This window comes from Neospora caninum, chromosome XI (assembly GCF_000208865.1).
Source record: "Neospora caninum Liverpool complete genome, chromosome XI".
Classification (NCBI taxonomy): Eukaryota; Apicomplexa; class Conoidasida; order Eucoccidiorida; family Sarcocystidae; genus Neospora; species Neospora caninum.
Window position 1 is genome coordinate 79,061 of NC_018397.1, and position 27,977 is coordinate 107,037.

The window sequence follows — 27,977 nt, forward strand, 5'->3', positions numbered from 1 at the left end:
GCGACCGCGCAGTCCAGCTCTGCAAGTAAATATACGTGCGTCTGGACCGGAATCGAAAGGCCAACCTAATCGATAGATAAATATAAATGGAAAATGGGTTGAAGGGGGCGGGATGAAGGAAGGCATAGCCTCCGTCCCTTCCACTTGTGTGTATCAACACAGAGAGAGAGGGTGCCCAAAGAAGAACCACTCTTTCTGACACCGTGCTTTCCCGAGTCTGGACTACAATCGTAACTCTCTCTCACGGTAGATGTGCTGATCCGTCGTTAACAAAAGCAAAGTTGGACCCAAGAGACGGAGATACCACCCTCTGTGACATACTGAAACTTGCTCTAGTTTGGGTCAGCGCGGGCCAAGTGCAGATACGTGTATTCCGCATTCATCTGTCTGAGCAGCTAGCTTTCTGCCTGTCGCCGGTTCTTCCGTCTTCTGCGGTCACTGCGTCGACAGTGGCAACCACGGCTTCGCTGAGGCTACCCCGGTTGCCTAGATTGAGAGCCAGGAAACATACGCGTTCCTCAGCGTAACACCTTCCAATCCGATTTGGCCGTTTGCCTTGTTTATGCACACTCTTCGCAGTTTCAGCTCTTGCGTCTCGCCATTTTCAGACGACAGACGACAGCAGTTGCGAACTGAGTGCACACCGACGTGCCTGAACGCGTCTACCTGGCATCGCACGCCAAGCTGAACTCCATCTGCGGCTTCGGCGTCTAACTGTTCGCCAGTCTCGAAGACATCCACACAACGTCACTGCAGGCGTCTCTGTCTGTGGCCCCAACTACTGCTCCGTCTGGCTTTCGCATCTACACACGCAGGTACGTGGAAGTGTCTCGAGTGTAAAGGAGTGGAATCAGTGAAGTATCGACTAGCGCGCAGGAGTGGCTGTTACGTTGCCGCAGGGGCTCTATAGCTCTTGACGCGCCGTGCCTCTCGGCCGTTTGCGGCCTTTGCGGCGTCGCCCATGCGCTTCCGCTGGAATCAAAGCTCCTAACGGTCGCGGCGACTGCGCGTCCAGTTCCAACGCGAGGACCACTGAGCTTGTCACGAAAAGGTTCCCGGAGCTCGTCCACCGTTGTCCCTCCCTCCCCCTCGTGTCAGGCTCTCTTCTGTGAGCGCGATGCGCCAGCTTCCCCCGCCATCCACTTTGTCTCTAGGTTCTTCCATTTGATTCGTGTTCATCATGCGAGTCACAGCGGGGACGTCACACACCGTCCGTCGCGTTCTCTGCGCCTCTCTTCCGTGTTTTTTTTCTGGGGAGTCTCCCCCCGCTAGCTCCCCCTCAAGGACACTGCCTTTCACGACCCGTCCCCGCGCCTCTTTGTTGCCTCTCGAGAAAGGTGTATCGACATCTTCCTGAATCCTGCATTTCGCTCGACGGGACGCGTGGGTGTCCGGCGCTCGCCTTTCCCTCGACATCCCTCCCCGCCCCCGTCTCACACCGCGTTTTTTTCTCGCCGTCCCTGCTCTAGAGCGGGCCGCCTTCTTCGCGCCTCGGGGCTCAAGCCTCAACCATCTCGACTTCTTGCGAGAACTCGAGACGGTTCTTGAGGTGTTCAATCTTCTCGAGGAGAACCGGCGTCGTGCCTTTGGGGAAGACAGGGTGCGTCGCCTGGAACGGCCGCTGCGTGGGCGTCTCGTACTGGCGAATGTGCTGCGCACCCTCACGGGTAATAATGCACAGATCGATGTTTCCGCCACTCCCCAAATCGTTCAGGACACCAGCTTTGATGGCATCGCACACGAGGGCCTTTCCCTCCTCCAGTGTCATGCCGTCCTTGTACCCTACGGGAAAACAGAAAGGGCTCCAGTGTCGAGTCAGAAACCGCGCGAAGCGCAGCAGACGCGAACGCGTAAAGTTTCCGCGTCGAGACGAAACTCTGTGGAACCGCAGTCCAGGCTACTACGGGGTTTTAAAAGGAGAGGGACGGGGGCGTGCCGTCAAACGGTTGTCGCCGAAAAGCAGAAAGCCCAGCCACCCCACGCTGACATGAGACGCGAGCCGCGGCTGCTAGCCGAAAGAACCTGGGTTCGATCAGCCGCGACCCGCGTTCGAGGCCGAAACAGAAGACCGGCGACAGCAGAACCGCGCGAACACCCGACACCGCCTCGGACACGACTCCGACGGACTGTTCATGATGTGTATAACCTTTTCTAGGGAGACGACAGACACGGCAGTATCGTACGAGTCCGACCTAGGGGCGCGCCTCCTTGTCTCCAGACCCCGGCAGGTGCTCGCCTCCCTTCCTCGCTTCTTCTCTTCCTCGCTTCTTCGCCTCCCTCGCGTTCGTCTCCCCACCTGCCTCGACGTCTTTCAACCGCCTGGTCGCCTTCACAGCCTCTTTCTTACCTGCCTCTAGGATGGCCATGGCATTCAGACTGCCGCTGCCCATGGCTGCAAAGTTCGAGCAGTCCGTGCTGCCGTGTGGATGAATTTTGTAGATATGTGGGCCCTTGAAATCGACGCCGCCGAGGACCACTGCGCAACCCTTGTACCCCTGACAGCAAAAAGGAAACGCTCAAATTTCGCACAGAGAAGCTGTTCGCGACACCGAGGAAAGAGAGCTTACGAGAAAAAGAGAGGAAGCCGCACTCTGCCGAACCCTCAACTGCATATGCCTGCAAACGCACCCCTGGCCGACAGTTCCACCACTCGGACTACGCCTACGGAGGGAGAGAGATATTTCCGTGCCATGCATGCGTCCCTGTGAATCTCTGCAGTGCGTTTGTGGGCTGGAGCGGGGACCGACGAACCGTCGTCCGCTGTCCAAAAGTGCGGCTCTTCTTTTCGTTTCTCCAGAAAAGACAACCGGCTGCGGTTCGTCAGAGGGCATATCGAGTCCACGAATAGCTCCACGTAGAATAAAGATTCTCGCGTACCTGGTACTTGAAGAGCTCCTGGCTCAGAACGGAAACGGCCATGGAGACGCGAGGCTAAGGTGCGAGAAACACAAAAGTGACGGACGCAGAATGTGCCCAGTTTCGAGTCCAGAGCCGGCCAAGAGAGACTTCCACGTGACCGGCGTCGAAGACAACCGAGTTCGAGAGGCGAGGGCGTCCACACACTGGAGCGTATTCATCCTCTACACAGTACGGGAAGTGCACACTAGGCGGCGAGCAGTGTTCCATGGAGGTTGAGTACGTCTAACGGCAAGAGACGAAACTCTCTCTTGTGAAGCGGACCGGGAGGCTTCTCCTTATCCTTTGAGGGTCAGAACGGCCGACGGGACAAAGAGGGATAAACGACAGTCTGCTGCCACAGTGCGTGCGTGGCAACCCACCCCGCGGAGTGTCTCGTCTGTCTGCCTCACACTGCTTCCTCGCAAGGAAAACACGGCTGCTTCTAGCGAATGTCTCGGGACTCGGAAAGCGAAAAGGGAAAGACCACCGTCCTGCACGAGGGACAGGCAACGCACCTGCGCATTGGTGTTGAGACGGTGCAATTCGACCTGAACGGCGAGCCAGTCGCACATGTGGTCCAGATCGGCAGCGGTGCCGGCTCCTGCGGCGTACATGTTATCGGCGATTCTGTGGAGTTTGCTGCAGTTTTTGTCGGCCACGATCGTGCCTTCCGTGGCGCGTGTGTCGGCGCCCAAAACGACCGCGCCGTTGCACACAACCCCGCAGATGGTCGTCCCTGTTTTTCGGGCGGGGGGCAACCCGGGCGGCGTCGGCGAGCCTGCCGAGGAGGGACAACGCTTCGCCGCGTCCATGAGCAAACGGACATTTCTCTGGTGGTTGGAGAAGTCGTAGCCTCCGCGCTGGAGGGCCAACTGCGCGATGCTGTCCATCGTGGAAAAGGCAGAGAGCCACACGGTGGAGGCCGAAGGGTTGCAGCGAAAAAACGTAGGCACGACACGGAGCCGCACAGCGAGAGAGAAAGCTCGAGAACGGGACGGTTGAAAACGAACGGAGCTCCGAGGTGCGACAGGCCAGGATCAGACACCGACCAGAGACAACACGGCGGAAGACAAAGGCGGGGCAGGCGGTGTATGTACAGGGGAGTCGAATGCAAAGTGAAAGGAAACGAGAAACAGGGAGGAAACGATGTGCACACAGGTTCAGGTGGAGAACGGCGGAAGAAATCCAAGAGAAAATAACGAGTGGCAGTCGCAGCGAGACACACTCAGTTCGGAAGATACACCGGTGTGACAGGGGAGTCGCAGGGTGGGTGGCCGCAGAGAGTCAGCCTTGCCGAGTGTCTTTTTGTCCTACAAATCCAGGACCACGGTTGCTCAAGACATTTCTGTGTGTGAAGCGTCCACACGCTAGGCCTTCCAGAGGAAAGGAGGACAGGTAAAGTCGCCAAGTGTCTTTTTCTTGCCTCTCTGTGCCTGCGCGCGTGCATGCAAGAAGGCGCTCAACTCATGTCCCTGCCAGCCACGGTACGGACGGCTGCAGTTCCTGGCAGCGCTGAGGTCTCCAGAACTTCTCGACTGGGTGTGTACCGTTCAGATATGAGAAACTCTTTCGGCCGGTTCACAGATTTTGCCCAAACGGGTACAAGTCTCGAGAATGTCCTGTTCGGTGCTGCGTAAGGCTAGAGCCCCCGGAACCCTCTCATCGCGCGGCCTCCCCAGCCGCACCCGCATGCCGCACGACGTGTGTGCTTCGGTCTTCACATCCGTGGCTAGTCTTACGAGTTTCCTTCTGGATTTCCGGTTGGTGTGAGCACATCATTCTTGTTTAAAGGGTATGTTTCCTCCTTTCCGTGCTGAACACAGCGTAACTTTTCCTAACTCCCCCGACAACGCAGTCGTCCTCGGCCAGTATATCCTCGAGTAGTAAACGGAGCCGTAGGGAGCGAAGATAATCTAATATGTAACAGGAGGATCCGGTCAATCTTTGCGCCAATTTGCCTACGAAGCATGTTCAGCACCTCGTAGGGTTCGAGGTGGGCGTCAACATCGAGCAGGTCCTACCGATGAGGCGGGGCCGCTACTCGTTCTGGATTTCTGTCGTTTCCGCACTGGGCAAATTATGGCGACACCCCGATAGAATGAAGGTGAAACCTCGGTAGTTCCATGCTCTCTTCTAGCCGAGGCGTGCACCCGGCTAACGACGATGTACAACTCTCTCCTTCTGGGATCGTGTGCGTTTAGATACATTACTGTGTTTTTCTCGTGGCGCCTCTGTTGTCTCAAATTGTAAGTAACTCGTTGATGGGATAGCACATCCGACATTTGGGGTACGTCTATGGCGGCACTGTTACGTTGCCAACTCATGGCGTAGTCCGGACCGCGAATTGTTGTGAGAAAACGAGAGCCGGGTAGAAGAATTCAGGGCAAAGTTCCGGACCCCATTCATCTGAATTGTGTGTGCCGGCGGTCACTCGCAGCAAGCCTGCACAGCTGGCCGTACCAAACATCCTCATAGCAGCTGCAACTCCGCCCCGCAGAGGAAAACAACGCATTCGCCGTCCAAAAACAGTGATCCGCCTAGTGTGCGCACGCGATACGCATCGCGAATCTCGAAACAGCTGTCACTGGTAAAAATGTTTGGCCGACTGCTGATCCAGTAAACGGGTTCCTGCCGCGAGTGTTGCTATTCGAGAGGCCTCGTGAGAGTGGTGTGTCGTTTCGAGCTGAGGTCTGTGTGCCCGGTCTTCTACCCGCGAACGGAAACATGGTGTCACGATCTGTCAAGCGCTCGTGTACACAAGCCGAGTGCACGCCTCGTGTGCATGAAACTCGGTGCGTCGACTCTCCTGAAGAAACCGAATCTTGTCGTCACCAGTTAGAATGGCATACGCGTCGGGCAGCTCTAGAACAAGCGCTTACTTTAGCTACACGGACACTACAAAAGCGGTCGCCTCCAGTTTAAGTACGAGCAACGCGTCTGCTTCGCAGTGGCGCCGAGAACTGTTGCGAGAAGGCAACCCTGCGGGAGAAAGCGGTGCCCCGTCGAAGTACAGTGGAGGCAAAAAGACGGTCTCTTTTAGATGCTAACGAAGCCTGGCTTTTGAAGCAACGGCCGTCAGTCAGCCGCCCGTTGCTTGCACGCAAACCTCCCGAAAAAATTTAACAAAGAGTTTAATACAATAGTTTTCTATAGAAACTGGCCCGCGATGCCCTGCTGTTCGGGAGTCTAAAACGCCTTGAAAAGAGCATGCATTGCGACGCAACAAAAGGTCCGCACCTTGAGTGCCGAGTTTTGGAGATCTACGCTGCCTCGCGCGAAAGGCACGAAGCGCTGGACTCCGATGAGAAGAACGACGGAGCTCCTGCACTGGGACATTTCTGAGAAAACTGAACGCGCTCCACTTGGCCTCGGTGTGTGTCGCTTCTCCGCCGGATGCCTACCCTCGGCTCTCCGCATCCCTTCGTTTGTCTTTCGTAGAAGCCGCCGAAGACGAAGTGGACTGAGCGGGGCTCCGTCCGTCCCCGTTAGCACAGTGAGCAGAATTCTTTGCAGCCTTCCGCTTCTCTGTCGAGTCATCCTCAGAAGTTGACTCTTCGCTGCTCGTGCTCCCTAGACGGAGCAGTTCCGCCTGTATCTGATGCAAAGGCGACCGTCCACTCTCAGCACCCCAACTCCCTGGACTTCCGCGCACTGCCGGCCCTTGCCGTCGTGGTGAAAACGGCAACGCCGCTGCACAGAAACGAAAGAAACACCACGACTCTCGGGGTACATCGGAAAATCGGTACGCAGTTCTGCCGCTCGACACGCGTCCCGGCCCGAGAAGAAGCGGCGCCACCGTCCCACCAGCTGAGCGACAGCCACAAGGAAAGACGGCCGTGAACCTTTAAACCAAAGCGCAGGGACCGGCAACAGCCACACGGTACGGTCGGCAGTTGCACGTAGAGAGCCCGTCACTCTCTCGAGCTCCACCCAAAACCGCGGCAGTGTTTCGGCTGGCCCGCAGCATCTGCACGACTCAGACGAATGGGAAACTGACACGAGAGAGCGAACGTGATCCAAGCCTGAAACTGCTGGCGACCCTGGTCGCACGGGAGACCGCCCTTGGCAACACCACGCCAAACTGTGAGTAAATCTCCACGGAAAAAAGTGGATAATCGCGTGACAGCGAGACGTACTTTCAGAAGGGAGCATCAATAACTCACTGCTCGCCCGTTGTTTGTACTTGGACATTGACTCCTCTGAAGCGGAACGCACACAAGCGCAAAAAATGCATAAAACATGCAGTTCATGTACAGACACGCAACTGTGAAGCAGCGGCGCACACCCAAGCGAGGTCTTTGCAGCGCATGCACGCACACCAGCGATTTCAGACACAGGCTGGCACCGTTCTCCGAGTTTTCCCCTCTGCATGCCGCCGGAAAACTTCTGCCATCCTGCAAGTATTAGTCGACAAAGCGTTAACGCAGACCGCACACTTGGAGAACGCTCTGTGCCGGAGCTGCGACACGGTGGTACACGTGCATCTGGTCTCATCATGAACCGACTCCGGAAATCGCTGCATCGGCAACCAGAGGCGCGACACTCTGCCCGACCCGCCAAAACCCGTTCACTGCAGGCTGACACAACACTACCAGCGCATCCATCCGCGCGTGACTCAACGTCCGGCTACAAGTCGCCTTGATAAGAAGACCAACAAGCGGCAACCACGTCCGGGTCTTGAGTTCTGTTCCCCCCTCATGCAGAGTTGTTACAGCCTATCTCCCGGAATTTCATCCCTCGGAACGTACCATAATTTGAAGAGGAGAGATTCATGAGAGTGCTTAGGTCGATTCGCCGAACGGATGCGTCGTTAGGCGTGTCAACCCCGGGAATCAGATCCAGCCCCGCCATTCGGGCCTCGTAGTGAATCATCTAAGAAGTACAGGATTCCGCACACAGATCGGCCAGCCACGACATCACGCTCCGGCATTTCATTTTTTTACTCGAGTGTCTACTCTGGTCAAATCTGGCCGAGCCGCTCAAAAGGAGCTCTCATACTCGTCCTCCCCTGTCGCGAACACAAAAACGTGTGTCTAGACAGTCAACTCTGTCCCAGTTAACACGGATGTTGTTACTCTCTTGGGCACCACACACATCCCGAGAGAAGGCCCCAAGGAACGTGTTGCAATGCTCACCAGAGCATGCGCCCGTAAAAGCACAAGGCGTGGCAGACGGCATACCAGAGGGGAGGCAAAGGAGCCTACTTCTGACCACCAAAAGCGCTAGGTAGGCTCTGTCTCCCAGAGGCACACACAGCGCGAACCTTACTTTTATTTCGTCGTCGTCGCCGAGCTGGGCCTCCAATTCGACTAGGCCTTTTCTGAGAGAAGACTCCATGTGACGAGCATGTTGCTCCAGCTTGGTGCTCAACGCTGCATGCAGCTGATCTTCGAACACCATGATGTCTTCCATTTGCCAGACTAGGCTGTCGTCGGGTGCACTCCCCTTCAACTCTGTCGACACCATTGAATCCAAATCACTGTCGCGTTCGCTGGCGAATTCACTGGTTGAAAAGCTGTCTATGAACCGACCAGTTCTCCCAGTTGTATCGTGGTTAAGCAACAAAGATTCCACAAGATCGACAAATCCCATCTTATCTACCGAATTCTCCTTCCTCGGACGTGTGGGCTTGGTAGCCGCGTTGTCCTCGTCGCTCGTCACCCCCTGGAAACGCACAACTGTCGAGCCTCCCTTCGATTTCTTTTGAGAGTCTCCACCATCTGCTGCGTCTGGTCCAGGGGGAGTTTCTCCAGCTCCAGGGGTCGTAGACGCCCACGGATCTCCCCACCTGAAATAGGACCAAAACGTTGACTGGAACATTTCCAGTTTGCACACACAGACAGGATCCGGAAGCCAGGCAATTCACGGAAAGCATGAATCTAAGACGCTCTCCCGCTGTCATTCTGCATGCATCTAATACGCAGAGACACACACAGGCGACCACGGGGGCAGTGGTAAAGATGGTAGGCCACATGTATTTAGGATATATTTTTAGCTCCTGCACAAGATCCCATAAAGACACATGCATCAAGGAAGTTCTCTTGCTCCCGCGCAGGGGAAAATGTCTTCACCCAGGGTTAAGAAGGCAGCCGAACAAAGGCAGGCGGTGAAAAAAACGTGCAGTCCTACGTCTGTGTGGAACAACGACGAGGAAGTGTGCTGTCATGCCACCGAATCGAAACACAGCTGCCCCGCGGACGGCCACCCCCCAAAGTGTGCCGGTCCTCCGCACAGGAGCGAGAGGACACACCGGCGGATCGATTCTACGGACAGTGCATGCACACACAGACGTAGATCTCCTTCGCCCTATGCCTCCATTATGTGGAACGGAGAACCATCGTCCGGGGGACTGTCCCTCGCAAGTCGCAAGCAGCCTCCGAGAAACTTCCGCAACTCACGCGTAGATCCCCGTATGCATGACGGAGTCGACATGTGGCGCTGCCGCCTCAGACCCGACTGCCGAGTTCCAACCGGCTCAACGCACGACCGGCGCACACAGAGTTCCGCAAAACCAGCCAGAAATATGCGTCGCAGCGCACGCAAAAAGTTCGGTCCCATGTGTGAGACGCGTCCCCCCTGGGGACTGCTGCCTCGAATAGACTGACGGCACAGGGCTCTCGCTGGTCTGAAGAGACGTGAAGTTCAGACTTACGTCTTCACCGCCTGCAGATGGCGCGGCAGTCGCCGCCGTATCCGGCTCCGGCGCATCCGAACTGCGATCGGCAGGAGCGGAAGAAGGCTCGGCCGGCCCTGTGTCTCGCGCGCGTGGCGAGTCGCTTCGGGCCTTTTTATCTGTCCGATCGCTCTGGGCGGGAGACGAAGAAGTTGGAGTCGGCCCATCCTTTCGCGCCGATCCATTGGCGTCGGAATCGGCGTGGGGTGCCGAAGCTTCGGAAGGCGAATTTTTCTGGTTACTGCTCCCTGTCTTGTCTGCCGCGCGGGGTTCCAGCGCGCTGTCGACAGAAGCTGTCGCCGTAGAGGAAGTCTCCCCGCCTTCCTCTGGCGGATCTCCGGACGCGTGCATCTCGGCCGCACCGGACATTTTGGCCGACCGCAGGACGGCTGAGATAGCGTGAATGAAAGCAGGAGGAGGTCGGGGAGGCGCCTGGTCTCGAGGCCGCACCGAGCGCGCGAACGCTGCAGAGATCAGTCCTTCTCCGCAGGAAGAGGTCGTTGACGCACGTACGAGATGGAAGAAAGGAGGGTGAGCAAACAGAAACGACGGGAATAGGAACACCACGGGAAAAGGCTTTAACGCACACTGAACCTGTACGAGTGAGGGAGTGAACCGCTTCGAGAAACATGTTCCATGATTGCCGACAACCGGCCTTCACAAGAGAACGGTCGAGTCTGAGACAGCCTCTCCGCCGTTTAGCGGCCTCGCGCTCCTCCGCCCGCATCCACATAATAGCGCGGGGCAAATGGCGCCGGCATCAGGCAACCAGTAGCCGAACCGGCACAGACGTGGGATGCCTGAGAGGCGCACGTTAGCAGCGAACGGATCCCCACGCGAAGCCGCGGAAGGATCTCCGGGCGCCTTCCAGTAGACTACGCCTGCTGGCGGTCCAGCATTGCGGAGGGACCGGACTTTTGGGTAGAGAAAAAGGCTGAGCAGGCGGCGGACGCAGCAGAGCCGGGTCGTTCCCCCCGGTGGCCAAGTAAGTACGTGGCAAAGCGCTCGGGACGGGTGAGGCATTCGAAGAACCAATTTAAAATCCAGAGAAAGTAGGGGGATTGGACAAGCGCCTTCGGCTGCCTGCCCTCTCTGATTCAATGACGGAGCAACCTAAAGCGCGGATACCGGGACAGAACTTTTTGGAAGGAAACAAAAGTGGACCAGAGACCTGGTAAACGAGAATTTGCCCAAAGTTTGCTAAACGAGGAAGACAGAAGGAGCAGTAGGAAAAAGAAGAGAAAGAAGACAAGCAACGGGGTTTACGAGTTGAAGCGGGGATTGGTTGGCATGACCCTGCGCACGCCTAAAGCATGGCAACGCCCTCAGTCTTTGAGACGAAACTCAGGAGCCCAAAAAAAATGTACACATTCGTTGGAATATCCACAGTGTGACTTGAACAGAACACACCTTCGATTTTCCACCACGATAACGGGTCTTCGAAACTTCTTCGGGTAGCTCGATACCTGGCAATCGAAGGCTGAGCGCAGAGCCTGAGATCAGCCGATGGCTCTTCCCGACGCCGAAAAAGGAAGAGATACAGACGACGCAAATGGTACAAAGCTAAACATAAAGACGACTGCGTGGGACCGCTAAAAGCTCGGCAGAAGAAAATTGCCCCGAGTGCGCACAGCCCCAGTCCTAACGTGTTAGCCAAGAGCCTCGAACCTGACGCATGTTGAATCGAGCCGAAACAGGGGGAACCCTCATTCGCGCAAGGGCGGCAGTCCCAGCATGCATGGTCAACCGACTTTCCAGGGTTCTTGCGCTACAGCAAACTTTTCCGTGGTGAAGAAAGGTGACACGATACATAGAAAATACAAAATAGCGGGCATTCCCTCTGGCTCAGGCTTTTCCAGGATTTTCGGGGGAGGTGGAAAACGGTGCCAAAGGACTGCATTCACGAAGAAACCTCGGCAGGGAACAGCGCATCTGCCGGTCACTGGAAAAAGGATGAGATTGCCCAACTCCGAGCGTACACGGTAGCCGCCTGTCACCAGTACCATTGATCCACTTTTTAGCAGACAGCGGAGTCTGGTGGACCTCGTGTCAAGTGAGCGTGACGCCTTTCGAAGTTGTCGGCTGGACCGAAGTCTCGACACTCCACTGCAACAGCATACAAACCCCTGTGGATCTACGTGTGAAATCGGAGTGGCTTCCGCAATGCATCTCGGCTCCAGATTTGGCAGATCAGATTTTTCACCCGCGTTGTGCTTCCACCTGCGCGCCTTGAAAGCACATGTTTTGTTACGTCCTGCGGTAAGCGCAGCTTGTCGGTCTGTGCCAGAGTTGGCCGCTTCCTTCAGTCGGTCGTGACACGGGTGCTGCTTGTATACAACACGCGAATCTCACGCACACAGCTTAGTGGTATACGAAGGAGGCTCCGAGAACCCGATGCGGGTTGACTGTTCAGGGGACCAGCAAGAAGAGGTAGAGAGGCTCTGGGTGTAGGACGACGCCGTCGAATGCATGGAGCCAAGGTAATATACTCGGGGCAGCGCCTGGCCGCTTCTCTTCAGCCTTCGTTCCTCGCTTCGTGGCACGATCAGCACTTCAAAGATATAATTGCCTCCTCTGGAGCATGCAGCACTGTATGGGGCAGTCGTCTCGGCGAGTGTGTGCTCACCGTCTCACACGAGGTCGGCACTTTCCGCCCGCAAAACGGTTGGCTGTCCGTCGCTTCCGTCCTCCCTTTAGCAGCGGCCAGCACTGAGTGGTTTTGCTTTGTGCCAGCCTGAAGAAACTGCTGGGTTTGCTCACTGGTTGCCCTCAGAGTTGACAAGGGACGGGCACAGGCAACAGACTCTCGCGAAAGGCAGCGCCTGGCACAAGTCGCTCCCTAGTTAGACTGGACGTGGTCTTACGGTTGTCAAGCATGATTTTCCGTTGATACAAGCGAGTCTCTTTGGAGCAGCCTGGCGCCAGTCACGATACGATACAGCGGCGGTTGTTGAAGCAGCTGGAGGTACGTAGGTTGAGCGTGTAACAGACGTACAACACATGCAGCTTAACAGGCTTCTAAGCATATGGACGGGAGTCAGATTGAACTGTGGACTGCCTATAGGAGGCTTACCAAAACTCCTGCTCACTCCACTGACTCAAACCGAAACGCTCAGTCCTCGTTAACGGCCCAGTGCTTCCTGGCCATCGCGCAGCGACCTTCATTCTGTCCGGGCGTTGTCACTCGTGCACGCGTTGCGGTGCGGCGGACGCTGGTGTGTCAAAGAAAGCAGATACCCAAACACGCAACAGCCACAGCTTGTCGAAAGCAACGTACACCGTTGTGCTTTTTCTCGCTTTCATGCATTTTGGCGCTGCAAGTGAGCGACTGTGCAGGAATTTTTTGTTTGTTTCCGTCGTAGAAGGCTGCACGCTAACCTACTAGCCCTTTGTCTTCACATTGAGTGTGCAGGGGTTGAGGGAGCGGCGCTCGTGTCCCGATGTCCGTGTAGCGTCGCTGGGATTTTTCTCAGCGTCTTCTGGAAAGTCACTTTTACGCGAGCAAACCCGATTCATGCCGTCGAGTTGTTGTTTCTCCTCCACAATGTTTTGGCGCTCGCAACTGGCGGCCGATTTCCCTTGTCCTTGTCTCTCTGCATGCAGCCGTCCCCGTGTCAGCGTTAACGTTGTTTTCTTCCCGTGCCTCGGCCACAAGCGTTTTATTTGAAGAGGAACCTTAGTCCGCTCCATTTCTTTGGAACACTTTTCCCGCGATATGTAGTGTATTCTTCAGCAGCTCCGCACATCCACACGGTAATATGTCCCGAGCCTGCCAAAGAGCCGCTCTCAAACAGTCTCCGTCGTGTTGCTCCGTTTGTTTCTTCTCCGCTTTTTCCCGTGCACTTTTCGTCTTTGTGTCCCACGCGTTCCTCGTTGCGGCCTTACCCACGATGTTGGCTGCGTTCGACGATCCGTCCCAGGCCCAAGCCCCGCGGAAGGCATCCGCAGCCGTGCTGACAGAGTTCGTCGATTCGCCGGCAAGCAGCCAAGCGCTCGCGGAATTTCGACGGCATATCTCCCCTGGAGAACTCGTTTTACAAGCTGCACAGACTGCTGCCCATACAGCGGGCGGAGCCAAGGCGGAGTTGGGGGAGAATGAAGAGAGCGATGAACTGGTGCTCATTGCTCGAGGCCTTCGAAAATGTCTCGCCTACGATGGAATTCTTGAGAGTGTTGTCAGAGATCCGCAAGTAAGCCAGCAGGGCCGTAGATGGAGAGAAGAGAAAGGAGGCGGCCCCACCGTTTAGCCACGCGCGTCAGTGATCGCATCCAATGCTGTGTGCACACCCTTCAACAGTTTATTCAGATGAAAAGTGCACCGCTAACCAGATGCAGTGGAGGGCCCCATCTGCACACGTGCTTTCCGCTTTTTGCAGGAACCTTTCAAGGGTCGTTACAGGTTGTGTGACGTGCTCGATTGTTTGTGGGTGCCTTGAGGATGTGGCAGGTAGCGGCGCACGTCGAAACCGGGGGGATGCCGTGGGTTCCCGATACGTCGCGAGATTTCTTCCGGCCAGCAAACACTTTCGAACTCACGTGGCTTCGTGCCTGTCTTCCTGTTTCCCAGCTCCGTCGTGTCCTTATTGACGCTGCAGACAGCGGAAGCGCTTTACTGAGGCGTTTGCTGGTGCAACAGCTTGGCAAACTGATCGACCGGGGACGTCCAGGTGAGTGCAAGAGCTTTGGGATGTACGTACACCGATGTGTCTCTGCTTCTCAAGCTGTCGCCATGTACGACTTGTTGCTTGTTCGTCAATCGACGTTCGTATCGGTGATACAGAAGAGCCAGCACTTTGTATTTTGTCCCAGAATGAGCTAGGTTAAATGACGAGCTTTCGCGTTCTGTGTCAGTTGCGTACTTTTGGCCCAAAAAAGCGACTCCTTGTCGCTGTCGGCTGCGAGGCGGCCTCTTGCTCTGCCCCTGAACTCCCAGCTACGCTCTCGTGTTTCCAGAGTTTTTTTGTTCGTCAATTGCTTCCTCAGGCGTTGAACTCGCCATTGAAGCGAACCTCTATCGACTTCTCCCTGGTCTCTTGGGCGACCCTGACGTTGGAGTGGCGAGCGATGCAGCCAAGGCTCTCGTAGCTAGCTTATGTGTCCCTCAGGGCTGTGAAGCGTTCTCTTCACCTGCGTGCTTCCAGGCGCTTATTAGCCATGCCGCTTCAAGAAACGAGGTAGAGAACGAAGCCAGAGTGAACAGCTTCGTCTATTTACGGAGGAGAATGATCTGTTTGCGAGTGTAGGCGTGAGCATTTCCGTCTGTTTCACCGTGTGGGCTTCGGTTCGTCAACCCACATATCCTCGGTCACTCTCTCGCGCAGTCCGGATGTCTCAGCGTATCGATGGCACAAGAGGACAGAAGAACGGTCTGTGTTCCTTCGCCTTGTCCTCCCTTTTCCCGTATGCTGCGGCAGATGGTGAAGGTCAGGGCGTTCGCGCTGTTCGTTGAAGCCGGGCGGAAAAGCGAGGAGATTTTCAATGAGATGGTCAACAGGGGCGCCTTTACTGTGCTGCTGAACGCCTTCGCAACCGACGACTTGCTCCTAAAGATATCGCTCGTGTCTCTCATTGAACAAGTGAGCAACAACTTCTCAGTGAACGCGCTCGGCGGCATTGCCCCATGGCACCGTACGGAGAGGCAGGCATCCTCTCGTACTCACGGACAGGCATCACGGTATATGCATACATGCACACATCCGCGCATGCACACGGAGGCATCCGCAAGGTCGGAGCTATACATTGAGGTTCCTCCTGGATTCGCCAGCGTCTCTGCGAGTTGCGTCGACACCGAGGGGCGCATGCAACATCCGCCACGCGCTGCAGGTTCGTTCACAGACAAAAATGTGGCCCTGGGCTGTTGTCTGTTCCGGTTTCTGAAGCTCGCGTCCTACCCCGCTGGAGCGAAGTACCTTGCCACGTCGGCGATTCCGCGTCGGCTCATCAGGTAGGGGGTGTCTCCGTCTGCATCAAGTTATCTGGCCCCGCTCCAACGTACGGCAAGGAGTTTTCAGTCGTCGCTTCATGCGCTAGAAAAGATACCTTTTCCAAACTCCACAAGTACCGGCTATTAACTGCGAGCTCCAAGTCGACGCGGGCAACATACGTGCCAGTGTCGTGCATGGAAACGACCTGAGGCGTTTGTCGGGGAACTGGATCTGTCAACATCAGCCCAAGGCTCTCAAACCACACAAACAGGCGCCGTAGCCGCATCTCGGTGCCGCTGCAGCCTTCTCCAGATGTTCTCCGTCCTGCCATCTCAGCGGCAATCGCGTCCAAAAACAGATATATGCGCTGGCGTATCCACTCTTGTGCCTGTATTTGCCTATACTTATAGACGTCGTTCTGGGTAAATATATATATATATATATGCACATATTATATATATATATGTATAGATAAAATAGGCACATGTGCATCTGGACAAAACTGTCTCCTAACTTCTCTTTATTTTTTGGCGTTGTGTTGCGAGTCCCTTTCCCCGTGAAGACTCGAGCCTGAGCCCAGCAATCGAAATATTTGGGTGCATGTAGACGGAGGGCGAGAGATGTGCATTTCCAAGTTGACTCCAGCACACGCGAGCACCCGCCAACATGTGTGTGTATCGGCATGTTCCGTCAATGCCCGTCAACCTAAATGCGTGTCCTACTTGTTCTGCGGTTTTCTGGATTTAATGTCCAGACAGCAACTGGGGCAGCGCCGCGCTCAGCTCGTGCGTGGACAAGAAGTAGACGAGCCACCGGAAAGGGCGTGTCTGTGTTTTTTTCAGCGAGCTCGCCGATGAATCTCTTGATGAAACATCCCGAGTTTCTCTTGTCCACGCCGTCGCAGAGGTGATAAAACAAGTAAGGCTCGTGGCTCTGCCAAAAAATCTCTCTCTTCCTTCGCCTTCTCCCCCAACACATGGGTGCCCGCATGCTCTGTTGTGGCCGCGCTGATGGCATGCAGTACTCTGCGCAGCACGCGCTTCGCAAGCGGATCCGCGTGTGCATGTATCCGTGTTTTTTTGCGTGCCGTAGTCTCCCTGTTTTAAAGCGTAGAGGACGACGTCTGGATCGCCCTGTGTGCTCCTGCATCTCTCGTGTGTGCGGGCACGCAGCGACCGGAGATCGCCGCCGAGATGTTCCAGGTCGAGGACGGCGTCTTGGCCCGAACGCTAGCGGTGAGCGCGTCTCCGTTAGGATCCTTTTCTACACTTTCCTCGTTCCGTTTTTGCCCCGCACGGTTTCCCCTCGGATCGTCGGGCCGTCGAAACGCCTCTCTTCGGGAGGCAGAAGCCAACTATCCGGGCTGGGAATCTGTCCCCGAGCGAAAAAAAAGCGGAGGAGGGGCCAGAGTTGCGGCGTCACCTTGTCCCCTTTCTTTTTGCATCCACGTTCCGATCTTTTCTCTCTTCTCCTTCTGCGCTGAAACAGAGAGGCTCGAGGCGCCCTCTCGTCGCCGTTGAAAGGGATATATATACGTGCGCGTTTTTTTCTGTTCCTAGGACTTCCAACACAGCGTCCCGTCGACGCCCCAAGAGAAGAGCGAACTGGTGAGAGCTGAAAGTGTGGCAATGATGCGTTTTGTGGTTTCCGTTCTTCTGCCTGCGAGGCCCCCGCGACGGAGCAGCTGTCTTGCCTTCGTTGCCGGCTTTCGTTCTGCTGCGTTTCCGATGCCTTTGGGATCGAGTCTCCTGTCCTTTTTCTGCCCACCAACTCTCGTCTTTCCCGGCGCTCGTTGTTTCTCCTACCTCGATGTGCATGCTCTGCTGCGCGCGTCCTGGGACCGTCCCCGTCCGTTCCGATGCCGCAGCGCCTCCACGCCCTTTCCACTGCGCCGTCGTCTCCTTCCCTTTCCTCCACATCCTCTGTTTTCCCGTCCCTCTGTGATTCTCTCAGTGTTGCGCAATCGCTGCGTGGGGGAGCATCGCCAGTTCGCCGCTCGGCTATGCAGCGGTCCAGAAGGCCGTGCCGGTAGTCGGCGCCAATGTAAGCTCTTGTAGTGTTTTCCCATTGAAGCCTAGGGGCGAGCCTTTCGTGCGTTATCGTGGTTTCGCGGCGCGGGCCCTGCCAGGCGTTTCCAGTGCGCTTCCCGAAGCGTCTCTGCGTCAGGTGCTCGCCGTCGATCTCAATGCATGTAGCCGTGTAGAGCGGGCTTGAACCGCGAACGTTTCAAGACGGAAAGGCCAAAACGCGCTCACCAAAACGTTGAAAACGTTGCCTCAGAGGGATGCCCCAGCCTTCCTGTTGTCGTCACCCGCCTCCACTGTCCAGGGCGCAGTTCTCGGTAGGAGACGGAGTCAGAAGCGATTTCTTTTGGTGTTTCTTTTTGGGCCGGCGCGCGTGTTCTGTTGGTGCCGCCGACGCCGGGTGGTTTTTTCGAAGGGAGGCGAGTCTTCGAGTCGTCTGCCGAATCGAACCAGCCGTGTGGCGTGGCATTTGTCGCCTCGCAAAAAGGTTGCCTCTGTCGCTTTTTCCTCCAGGTCGGCGGGCACTTCACGGGAGAGACTGATGTCGCCAATCTGGCCATGGACGCCTGGAGCAACGTGCTGAACTCTCTGTAGGTTGGCAAGCGAAGAAAACGCGGGGAACGGGGGGAGGGGGGGGGGACAGTTCCTGCCTCGCGTCCAGTCTGATGACAGACCCCGGACAAGAGAAGGGCGGGCGCAGCGCGTCGGCTCTTTCAGGCAGAAAGCGCATCCCTTCAGCAACCCTCATTTCTCGGGTCTCGTGGTGGGCGTCTCCAGGCGAAGACACCAGTTATTTAGTTAGAGGCCTCGAGTCATGTGTGAAGTATTACGTATACACAGTACGCACACAAAGGCTTTAAGAGAAGGACCGCGCAGGCAAGGGAGGCGCAGTGGCTGCCTTGGGAACGTCGAAAAGACACCGAACAAAGTGAATCGCTGTGTGCGTTGAGTCTGAGAGATCTCCAAAGTCTTGAAGCATTTTTGTCGCGCTGCATTTCAGAAAAACAACCGTCCGGGCGCCTCGCCGTCGGAGTTTACGTGCCGGTGTTCCTTTCTTTTGCCAGCGCCGCACAAACATGTCGAGAGAACGGATGTACGCTGTGTCACCTCTCTTTCCGGAGTTCAAATGCCGCCACACACGGAGGCGGGCTGTCTCCCTTCCGAGCGCGTCATCCGGGGTGATCGAGCTGGCGCTGGCCTGCACAGCTTCCACGGACGGGGCTCCCGTGGATCCCGGCGGGCGGTCAACCGGACCGAGACACACGGAACTTCTGGACGTTCAGAAAGCGGCGGTGGCGTTCTCGTTTTCCCGGGGTTTTCCGTTCCGTCTGTTTTTCCTTTCGTCCGGTCTCGTCGTCCGCTTTATCTGTGTCTCGCTGCATTTTTGCGTTCCCAGGCCGGATCCACTTGCCCCGGACGTGATAGCCGCCGTCGTGTCTCTCGTCGAGCCCGTAAGCGTCTCTTCTCTCGCACGCCAGGTGCCGCGTGCGCGTTCGTCGTGCCGCACTCTCGCGATCCTTTCTCTCTCTTCCCAGCCTCCTCTCTGCTCGTTGTGGGCCCTCGTCCCCGCCCCTTTTTGCTGCCTGTTCTGCTGCCTTCGACTCCCCCGAATTCCCGTTCCTGCGCTGCTCAGCTTTCGCTCCCTAAGAATCCGTGTCCGCACAGTCGAAAGTGGTGTGGCGTGGCGCGCAGCCGTCGGAGAACCAGCATCGACTCTCGGGAGAGAATTTGCGATTTTCGTCGTGGCCGACCAACCATGTTTGCCTTACCTTAGGCCTGCAGTACTCACGTGTCGCGACCGTTTGGGGAAAGCAGAGCTCATTCGTACCCTCTTCTCACCGGTAAGCTGACCCCGTGAAACGGTCTTCCCCGTCGCTTTGGCACGATTCGCGTCTCTCTGTCCCGCCCCTCTCCTGCGCTCTGTTTGGCTCGCCGTTCTTCCCCTCCGCGTGCGTTGAGGCGTTGAGGCTTCGGGTCACAGATCTGGTGCAGCCGCCGCATACGCCATTTGAGCATTCTTTGAGGACCCGAGGTTGGAACCTCCGGCTGAGTTGTCCGGTTCTGTTCTGTCGTGTCTGTCGTGGCGCACAGGGGCGCCCTAGAGGCTGTCACCTGCTAGACCTTTCTCAGTGTAAGAGTTTGGGGGGTTGTCTGTACAGTGGTGCTGTAGAATCCGAGGCGCAAACCGTGTGATGCATCCCCTCTCGCGAGTGCACGGGGTTCAGAGGCGAGCGGAAACGTGTATGACTCTTGCAAGGCCTGTCTTCTGACGTCGAGCTCGCCCCGTCTTTCTCTCATGGCTCTTCATTTCATTCGCATTTCTGCAGCTCTCTGCAGAAGCAGGCGGGCTGTCCAGACGATCATGGGGTCTGAGGATATCCGGCGCTGCCTCGTCGATCCCTTCTCCGACGACTCGAGCGATGGTAGGAGAAACGAGGGCAGAACCGAAAGCGAAAGGAGAGGCTGTGAGCGCAAAGAGGCAAAGGGAGAGTTGAGCGAGGCGCCGAATGCAGATGATTCCAAGGAGTCGGATTCCTGTTTTTTCGGAGCCGCCAGAAGGATCGTAAAAGCTTTGCAAAGGCTGAGCGTGAGTTTGTTTGTGTGTGCCGCGGCGGGGATGGAAGAGCCCCCTGGCGTCAAACACCACCTGCGAGCGGGCCCCACGCGCGATCCGTTTCCCGCACGAATCGCCATCACACTTGCAGGCGTGTTTGAGAGGAAAGGAAGCGCTTACAGGGGAAGTTTGCGTCTCCAAGAGACAGTTGGCTATATACCCAGCCGGGTGCATCTTTCTGCTAAAGGCAGAGAGAGTGGTGTCGCTTTTCCTCTGTGCTCTACCCTTTGTGTGCATCCCGAATCGTTTATGCGCAGCAAAGTACGCGAAAAACGCCTTCCTCAAAAGGTTGGTCGCGGATCATCTCGATTGGCTAGGCTCCGTCATCGGTGAGGAAATGGGACAGTCGCGGCGGGAGAGGCTCGAGAGGGGCGCAGGCGTTTTTCACAACGAGATAACAGACATAAAACGCACAGAGGATGTACACCGTACCCGACGCACGCAAGCACGCATCTAGTGCGCAGCTATGAAGATAGGTTCACGCGGTAGCATATACGCAGCCTTGCGTTCAAACATAGGTGCGCACGTATGCTGGCCAGCACCCAGCTTCGTGGAAGATGTCTTGTGTTCGATTGAAAGCGAGAGCTACGACAGATGGCGTGTGGGCGCCGAGTCCTCATTTGCGGCAGCTCTCTTTCGGCGTCGTGGGTATGTGGATGTGCCACATGTGTACGAGAGTGAAGGGAAAAAAACGTATGTTCGAAAGACGCAGATCCCGAGTTCACCAGTGGACACACAGGCACCATCAGATACGTGAGTTGCTCGGCTCTGGCGAACAAGTGGGTGCATGTGTGTGTGTTGTCTTTCGCAGAGGAGGGATACCTCACGAAGCTCAAGAAGTTCGCTGACGCGGGCCCCTTCTACGTACCGCCGGGCAAGTCGTTAACACTCTTGTTCGTTATTTTTTCCGTCCTCTGACGTGCCCGCACGTTTCGATGTCCATTCCGGGTTCATCCGGTGCCGCGATCGATTGCACCCGCTCTCGACTCACTCCGCCGTGCGTGTTTTCCCCGCGAAAATCCTCTCCTCCGCCGCCTTCAAACTGTGGGTGTCTTGCCATCCCGTTCGCCGTCTTGTCATCTTTTCCGTGATCTGCCTTTTGGCTATTCTCGTCTCCCCTCCCGGTGCATGCAACTAGCTCCCTCCGCGGGTATCGCTGGAGAGGATCCTCACCCCAGCAGCCAAAAGAAAGAGCGTGCGGCGTCACTTTCTCGTTTATCGTTTCTCAGCGGCGGACAGCGCTTGCGGCAGGTAAAGGGGGGGAGGGAAGGTCTGTTCGAGGGATGACGGTGGGGCGCAGAGGGGTATGCGAGCCTGCGGGGACAGACTCACCCATGTGCACGCTGTATCCTCTCAGCGCGAGACGAGGAACAGATCAGAGAAACCGGGGAGAGTAAAGTGTGGAGTACGTCACGGCGATGATGAAGAGGACGCTGCGTGAACGTTGGGACAACGAATCAATGTGTCTCCTTTTCTCTTCAGGTACGGCAGCGCCCGCCGTCAACAGCTCGTGGGCGTAGCCCGTGCCTGCGTCCCACATATGTCAGTTTTTTTCCATGCAGGTTTTCGCGCATCTTTACTTCTTCGTGTCGAATTCGTTCTCTTTTCCTTCCTGGCCCTTCCGCCCCGGCGCCTCCCCTGGCTGCGAACCATAAATCCGTTTTTGCAGCACTTCCTGGCGACAGAAAAAGGCGAGGAGGCCGGAAGGCGCCGCCACGCAGCGGTGGACGGGGATCACACGCCGGCGTTTTGTGTGGTTTTGGAAGCGCAAGCTTTACGCTTCTCTACTCTAGGGCGAAAACGTTTTTGGCGGAGCCGCGAGCGCATGAAAGGAAACAGGCTGGAACGCTTTCGGGAGGACGCGAGGCTAAAACCGGACAGAAGTGTGTGAAAACTCTGGGCGAAGGAACGCTGGCCGAGCGTATTCTCCTGGAAGGGCGCAGCGTAATTCGGAGATAACGATTTCTTTCTATGCATCTGGTGTCTACAGACTATTCGACCGAATGGCGCCGTGGGAAGGCTTCGCACAGATGCTCCTTGCAGTGCCACAGAGTCATCCTGTCCGATAGTTTTGCTTCCTTTTTTATCTCTGCCTTCGTTCCATAACCGTAAAAGCGGCTCTTCAACCCTCCCGCCACTCCGTCGAAAAAGCTGCGCAGCGGTGGATGTGGTGCCGTAGGGCGACAGACAGTAGATGGACTCTCCCAGTGTGTCCGGTCACACGTTTTTATGACGGATCAATAAAGTAATACTCTGATTTAGGTAGTCGTGTACTTGTCCCTACACTCGAGTAGGCATGTTGGTCTTGTAGAAACACGGGGATGTGTCTGGTGTCAGCTCGGAAAACGTGAATTGGAGTGTTTCTTTCCGCCCAGCCTACGCTCCCCCCTGATGCAGCGCACCGCCGAACTGTGGTAAGGTTAAAGCAGGTATAACCTCGTGGTTCTTAGTTCTGAGACTGAAAAAGGTAGCAGAGCCTCTCGCCGCAAGTCCCGTGCTAGGGGCGCGTTCTTGACGCACGGAACCTGAGAGAAAATGGAAGCACTGACGCTCGCACCCGAAACGAGTTACTCATGACAAACCCAACGCATGGAGCGAGTCGTGGCGGAGACGAGCTCTAGATGACCCGATCGACGCTCGGCCCGTGGGTGTTGCTGGAGCCGCCGGGCTCCCACGTGGAGGGGCATTAATTCAACAGCAGACAATGGGATTTTTTGCGGGCAGAGGCAGGCACATACTAGGTCACTCAACTCTGAAATTTCCGAGCAGCCCACAGTTTCTCGGACCAAGACGGTCCTCACAGGTCATCCCCGAAATCTCCAGAAAAAAGCGATCTCTTCAGGGCCTTCGCCTGCCGGAGTGTGGGTTGGTCATCGGCGGCCGGTGGAGCGCATGTGGTGTTCTACAATGTCGTCACTGTCGGAGGATTGCCTTGTCCCGAGTGCGCAAGGAGACGCTTTCTTGCCGAGCCACTTCCAGGCTAGCGAAGGGACGGAGCACGTGTATTCTGTTTTGTTCCGAAGCGGACCTCCCTACCTAAGTCTGGATGACGAAGTCTGCCCTGAGTGCAAACAACCCATGTACCATATCCTTCCATACGCAAAACAGTCGCATTTCGGTCTTCCATTTCCGTCACTCTGTGATATCTGTTCCTTTTCCTGAGAAAGAGCGTCTCCGTAGTTCTTGCGAAGAGTGTAAGCAACGATGATGTCTTGATTACGGCCAGCAGCTGCTGCCGCTCGCATTTCAGAGTTGAAGTATCGGACTCCGATCCAGCTGAGATGCACACTCGTCTGACTTGCGCCTCTAAATCTACCATCCACTGCACATTAAAAACGACCACGGAACCCGTTCAGGCGCGCTCCCAACAAGGTAACCGGGCATTGATCCTGGATCCTCCCTGTCATATCTGCGGAAACAGATTCCTCGATCTTGAAGAGGAAGCGCTAGACGCCACCAGGTTAGCAAATGTGTCTTGTTCTCACCCCCGCTCGCCTAACGATTGGCGCGTTCACTCGAGGTACAAATAATACCTGCAATGTTGCATGCAGCACGCCTCCTCGAGCGCAACTAGGGTTTCCATAAAGGCCATTATTAAGTGAAGAATGCTTATTGAGGCCGTGAAGACGAGAGTGAGAGCAAGAGTCAGTACGAAACACTTTAGCACTATGTCGCTCTCTGTGGCAGAAGAATCCGGCTGGGCATGTGTAATTCCAAAAGACCAGGCAGGCCTAAGAAAAAGTTCCTCCTTGTCGGTCAACAAAGGCCAGCTGTTTCTTCATATGCTACAGAAATTGAGGCATTCTGATGGATGGACAAAAAAGTAAACTAGAGGCAGGTACCGCGACGACTTTGTTGCTCCAACGGAACGCGCACGTTACTCCTCGCGCTTCGACGAGAGTGTCGAATCTCTCGTTGCTGTGTAGTTCTTCGATCCGTATCAAGTGGTTCCGGAAAAGAACACCTGAAGTGTGTACGGAAGATGCCACCCTTCCATCTTGGATCTGTGGCGAAGCATTTGCGTACAATGCGACAAAATCCCACATATTTCAGAGACAAGAAAGTTCTGAACTCGCCGGCAAGCAGTTCAGCACTGCATTTATGCGGGTCTGGCGGCGATGACGTCGTTTTGCCACGGCAGAAACGGCCGACTCTCTTGCATGCATGCGACCGCCAGCAGACGCCGCAGGACGCGGAAAAGACCTTGACAAAAGCCCTCGGATTTTATTTCACAAACCGTCCACTCTTGTGTGGTATAAGGTCGTGTCTCCTGCGTACCGACACACTCTCGTTTTGCATCCGAACGTTCTCATGAACGCCTGTTTCTGGCCGGCGATGTTGGCGCGCATGCGAGGGCAGTGTCACTGCTAGCTTGCCAAAATCATGGTGAGGTCGTCGTCGAACTCACTCGAGAGGGGGAAAATCCACAATGAGAGGGCCCTCATCAGATGCCTCGCTTCGACATATCCTAGACCCTACAGTGTATACTTTGCTCACAACAACATGGCCGAGCCCTGTCCCTCCCGGTCGTTCCGTAGAATGGGTTCTTGACCATCTTCTAATTCCTCCCTCTATCACGACGCTTCGAGTGAATGGGGTGGACGTCCGAACAGTGGAAGATGCTATTTCTACAGCCGAAAGTCTCTACCACCCAAGGGTCGTTCAGCGTCACCCTCTCCTCGATGACGTTCTGATCATTACTCACGACTCTGCCCGTTCTGAGGAAGCACCCTCCGACCACAAACGGTGGGAGGATCCGCCAGGAAAGGAAGTCTCTGTGGACGGCGGCGGTGATGCGGCAGTTTTCAGGGTTCCTTCGTCTAACGAAAAGGCCCTTGACACCGGAATGCGAAGTGCAAACGGCAGAGGTGCTAAAGTCGCTGGCACGCATGCGAGGACGGCGACTGTCGAGGAGCCGCAGGCGGGCGGTGGACGCCACGGAGCGCCCACGCCGGTGGACGAGATTGGCCAGACGCAAGGAAGACTTAAGGGAAAGGGGGAAGAGAGCGGACAGTACCCCGTGATCCTGGTGGACAGGAGATGTGGACAGGCCGTTCTGCGAGGAGCCCACGTTTTCGCCAAAGGCGTTCTGGCCTCCGAGCCTCACCTAAAAGCGGGGGAAAGGGTCGATGTGTTTGCCTTGCCAGGTCGCCTCAACCCGTCGAAGCTTGCGGCGAAACCCTACGCCCCACATAGGAAGGCGACGGGCGCGCTGCATACTGACGCTGACCAGTGTAGGGATGGTTCGCAAACGCGACACAATTCGCCAGGAGGTTACCAGCCCCCATTATTAGAGGATACTCGAGAAGCAGGTAGAAAAAGAGATTGTACCAATGGGGCGAAACCTGAACTGGTAATAAGTGAAGATCTACGAGAGGCAGAATGCGACTCTGCTCGAGGAGAAACCCACCCTGACGGTTTTGCGGAGCACGAACGACTAGCATCCGTGCTCCAAGGGACTTATCTGAGAGCACAGCTTCCAGAACGTGTGAGGAAGACAGGGATATTTTGCGGAAGAGGCATTCTACGCCAAAACATGCGCCAGGTCTACGCAGAAAAAACCGGGGTCGCCATTGAGATGGACAGGTGCGTCACTAGCAAGTGGGAAACACGCAGTCGCTAAACAGTTTTATCATCTTTGTGCTTCCCCAGGGACGCGCGTGCTGCTGAGAAGCTGCTGGCTTGTTTTTTGGTTTAAACCGCTTTGCTTAGTCGAAAACGAGTTCACTCTAGGGTGAGCGCAGTGTTGCTGTCTGTCAGCCCGTGGCCCCTAGTTCCACCTGTCTCCCCCCGCTATGTTGCCGTGTCTACAGGGCGGTTGACCTCTCAAGGCTTCCTCCTTGCCTTGTCGCGCAGAACCTTCCGTCAATCGTAGTCGGCCACGTGCTGGCTCCTCAACCGGGAGAACGCGTTCTGGATATGTGCGCAGCTCCGGGAGGCAAGACCCTTCATCTGGCAACCCTTATGAAAGGACAGGGACACATTGTTGCCGTTGAGCGGTCCAAGACGCGTGCGCAAAAGCTTCGCAGTTTCCTGTGCTCTTCGCCACATGCGTCTATAGTCGAGGTTGTGTGCGGAGACAGTGCCAAAGGGACATGGCGAAGCACTCACGTAGGGGCGGAGGCGAGCCCGGGACGACGTCTCGGCAACTTTGACCGGGTTCTCGCGGATGTTCCCTGTACTGCCTTAGGCTTGAGGCCCCGCCTAGACTTTGACGGACTCACTGACCGCGTGGTTCTTTCTGCGGCCGAATACCAGAGAGAATTTCTTCAGTCAGGCTGCCAGTTGCTGAAAACGGGCGGAACACTTGTTTACTCAACGTGCTCAATTTCGAGAGCAGAAAATGAGGAAAACGTGGTGTGGGCTCTCGGGCACCTACCGCTCGTGCTGGAGCCCGCAGAGCCCTTTGTTGGCCCTCACACCTTCCAAAGTGGTGATGCACTTGCTCCCCTACTTCCTCCCGGTGAGGCTGCGAAGCTACAGCGATTCTGCCCATCAGGAAATACCATCGGCTTTTTCATTGCTAAGTTCCGGAAGACTGGGATGGAGTAAGTGTTAAACGTCGGACAGATCACGCGCGAATTCATCCCGGGTGCGAGTTGTTGAATAAGGCGTTTTCTCGGAGGCTGATTCGCTTGCCGCATAAAACGAAGCTGGGGAAGCGGAAGAAGGGAGGGAACTGGAACTTTTGCAACAGAAAGGCAAAACTTGTGGTGCCACCCAACAGTCACATGGGCTAGAAAGTCGATTTTTTGCCGCAGGGACCTAAACTAGAGGGCCCGTAGAAATCTTCACAGATGGCAGTTCGTCCATGCGCGCCGCCGGCTTCGCCACAGCGGGAGCAACGGCAAATAACGGAGCAGCTACCGTGCTCGTGCCTCGTTAACATTAGATTACAGATCTAGCGATGTATGTACACAGGACTGGACACACATGGATCGAGGGTAGGGCCGGCTAATCCGTGAGGCCCGCAGGACCCGTCGCTTCCACGAGCATTCTTACCGCCGTTTGATAGGTTTTTTTTTGTAACTGCTCCCTATGGGAGACCGCGTGCCAACAATGGCCAGTTCAAGAGGTCAAACGAAAATCAATTGACTCACATCCGCAGGGGAACAGTTCCTCGGTGCCTGGCACACCATGCTCTCTTGGCATATATGGTACATCTCAGGTCCACTGCAACTCCCTTTGTGTAATCCAAACAGGGCAGGCGAACGGCCAAAAAAAGAATTCGTAGTTCCACGGAGCATAAAACTGTAAATTCATGCCCCCCTCAGGGCTCGACATGGAATTAAAGAGCAGTCTCTTTCCGGATTTCCACAAACTGGGTCTCGGGCTACCGCTCATGACGCGCAGCTTTTCTTCAACGGAACCATGGGCTGGCGCTTCGCCGTCTGCATACTGCGACATTCTTGTCTGAGCAAAGGAGGCTTGATCACGCGACTTCTCCACCGGTGACCTGGTCAATTGTTAAAGGCGTTGTTTCATCGACTGGTGCCGGTTTTACACAGGCCGCAAAGTTGCCATATGCTGCCCCGGAGGACATCAGTGAGAGAAAGATGTGCAACGCCGTGAAGATGATCCAGAAGATGGAGAAGTAGGTGAAACACACCACAAAAATGGATATGACCGAGAGGATGAAACTGATCGTGAAGGCAATTATGGTTACACTGGCCAAAGAACGTGTCTTCCAGGATTCGAAAGACACGAGGCAGCCAATCGTGCTTCCGATTAGACCGACACACGAAGTTGCTGTCAACCATCTCATAGCTGGTGGTTTGTATCCTTCTAATGTCACTTCCTTTGAAGTCTGCGTCAATAAATAAACGCACATGATGCCGTAAATT

The 27,977-nt window shown here is 55.9% G+C and overlaps 4 protein-coding genes across 4 annotated transcripts; 2 read left to right on the forward strand and 2 right to left on the reverse strand.

Annotated features, from left to right (window-relative positions):
• Positions 1-1,498: 1,498 nt before the first annotated feature.
• On the reverse strand, positions 1,499-3,788 carry NCLIV_053220 (PsmB, related; the record flags this gene model as incomplete). Its single annotated transcript, XM_003884875.1, has 4 exons — positions 1,499-1,782; positions 2,348-2,495; positions 2,878-2,931; positions 3,414-3,788. 4 exons carry the CDS (start codon positions 3,786-3,788, stop codon positions 1,499-1,501), a joined length of 861 nt encoding a protein of 286 aa, XP_003884924.1.
• A 2,507-nt stretch (positions 3,789-6,295) lies between these two features.
• Positions 6,296-9,940, reverse strand: NCLIV_053230 (conserved hypothetical protein; the record flags this gene model as incomplete). Its single annotated transcript, XM_003884876.1, has 5 exons — positions 6,296-6,588; positions 7,035-7,097; positions 7,647-7,770; positions 8,167-8,686; positions 9,504-9,940. 5 exons carry the CDS (start codon positions 9,938-9,940, stop codon positions 6,296-6,298), a joined length of 1,437 nt encoding a protein of 478 aa, XP_003884925.1.
• Positions 9,941-13,461: 3,521 nt separating this feature from the next.
• Positions 13,462-21,051, forward strand: NCLIV_053240 (conserved hypothetical protein; the record flags this gene model as incomplete). Its single annotated transcript, XM_003884877.1, has 15 exons — positions 13,462-13,761; positions 14,139-14,238; positions 14,555-14,745; positions 14,986-15,147; positions 15,451-15,515; positions 16,338-16,413; positions 16,668-16,730; positions 17,055-17,102; positions 17,449-17,538; positions 18,033-18,109; positions 18,916-18,970; positions 19,294-19,360; positions 19,847-19,942; positions 20,391-20,462; positions 20,945-21,051. The coding sequence occupies 15 exons, from the start codon at positions 13,462-13,464 to the stop codon at positions 21,049-21,051; spliced, it is 1,569 nt and encodes a 522-aa protein (XP_003884926.1).
• A 3,511-nt stretch (positions 21,052-24,562) lies between these two features.
• Positions 24,563-26,685, forward strand: NCLIV_053250 (putative NOL1/NOP2/sun family protein; the record flags this gene model as incomplete). Its single annotated transcript, XM_003884878.1, has 2 exons — positions 24,563-25,719; positions 25,947-26,685. The coding sequence occupies 2 exons, from the start codon at positions 24,563-24,565 to the stop codon at positions 26,683-26,685; spliced, it is 1,896 nt and encodes a 631-aa protein (XP_003884927.1).
• Positions 26,686-27,977: the final 1,292 nt, after the last annotated feature.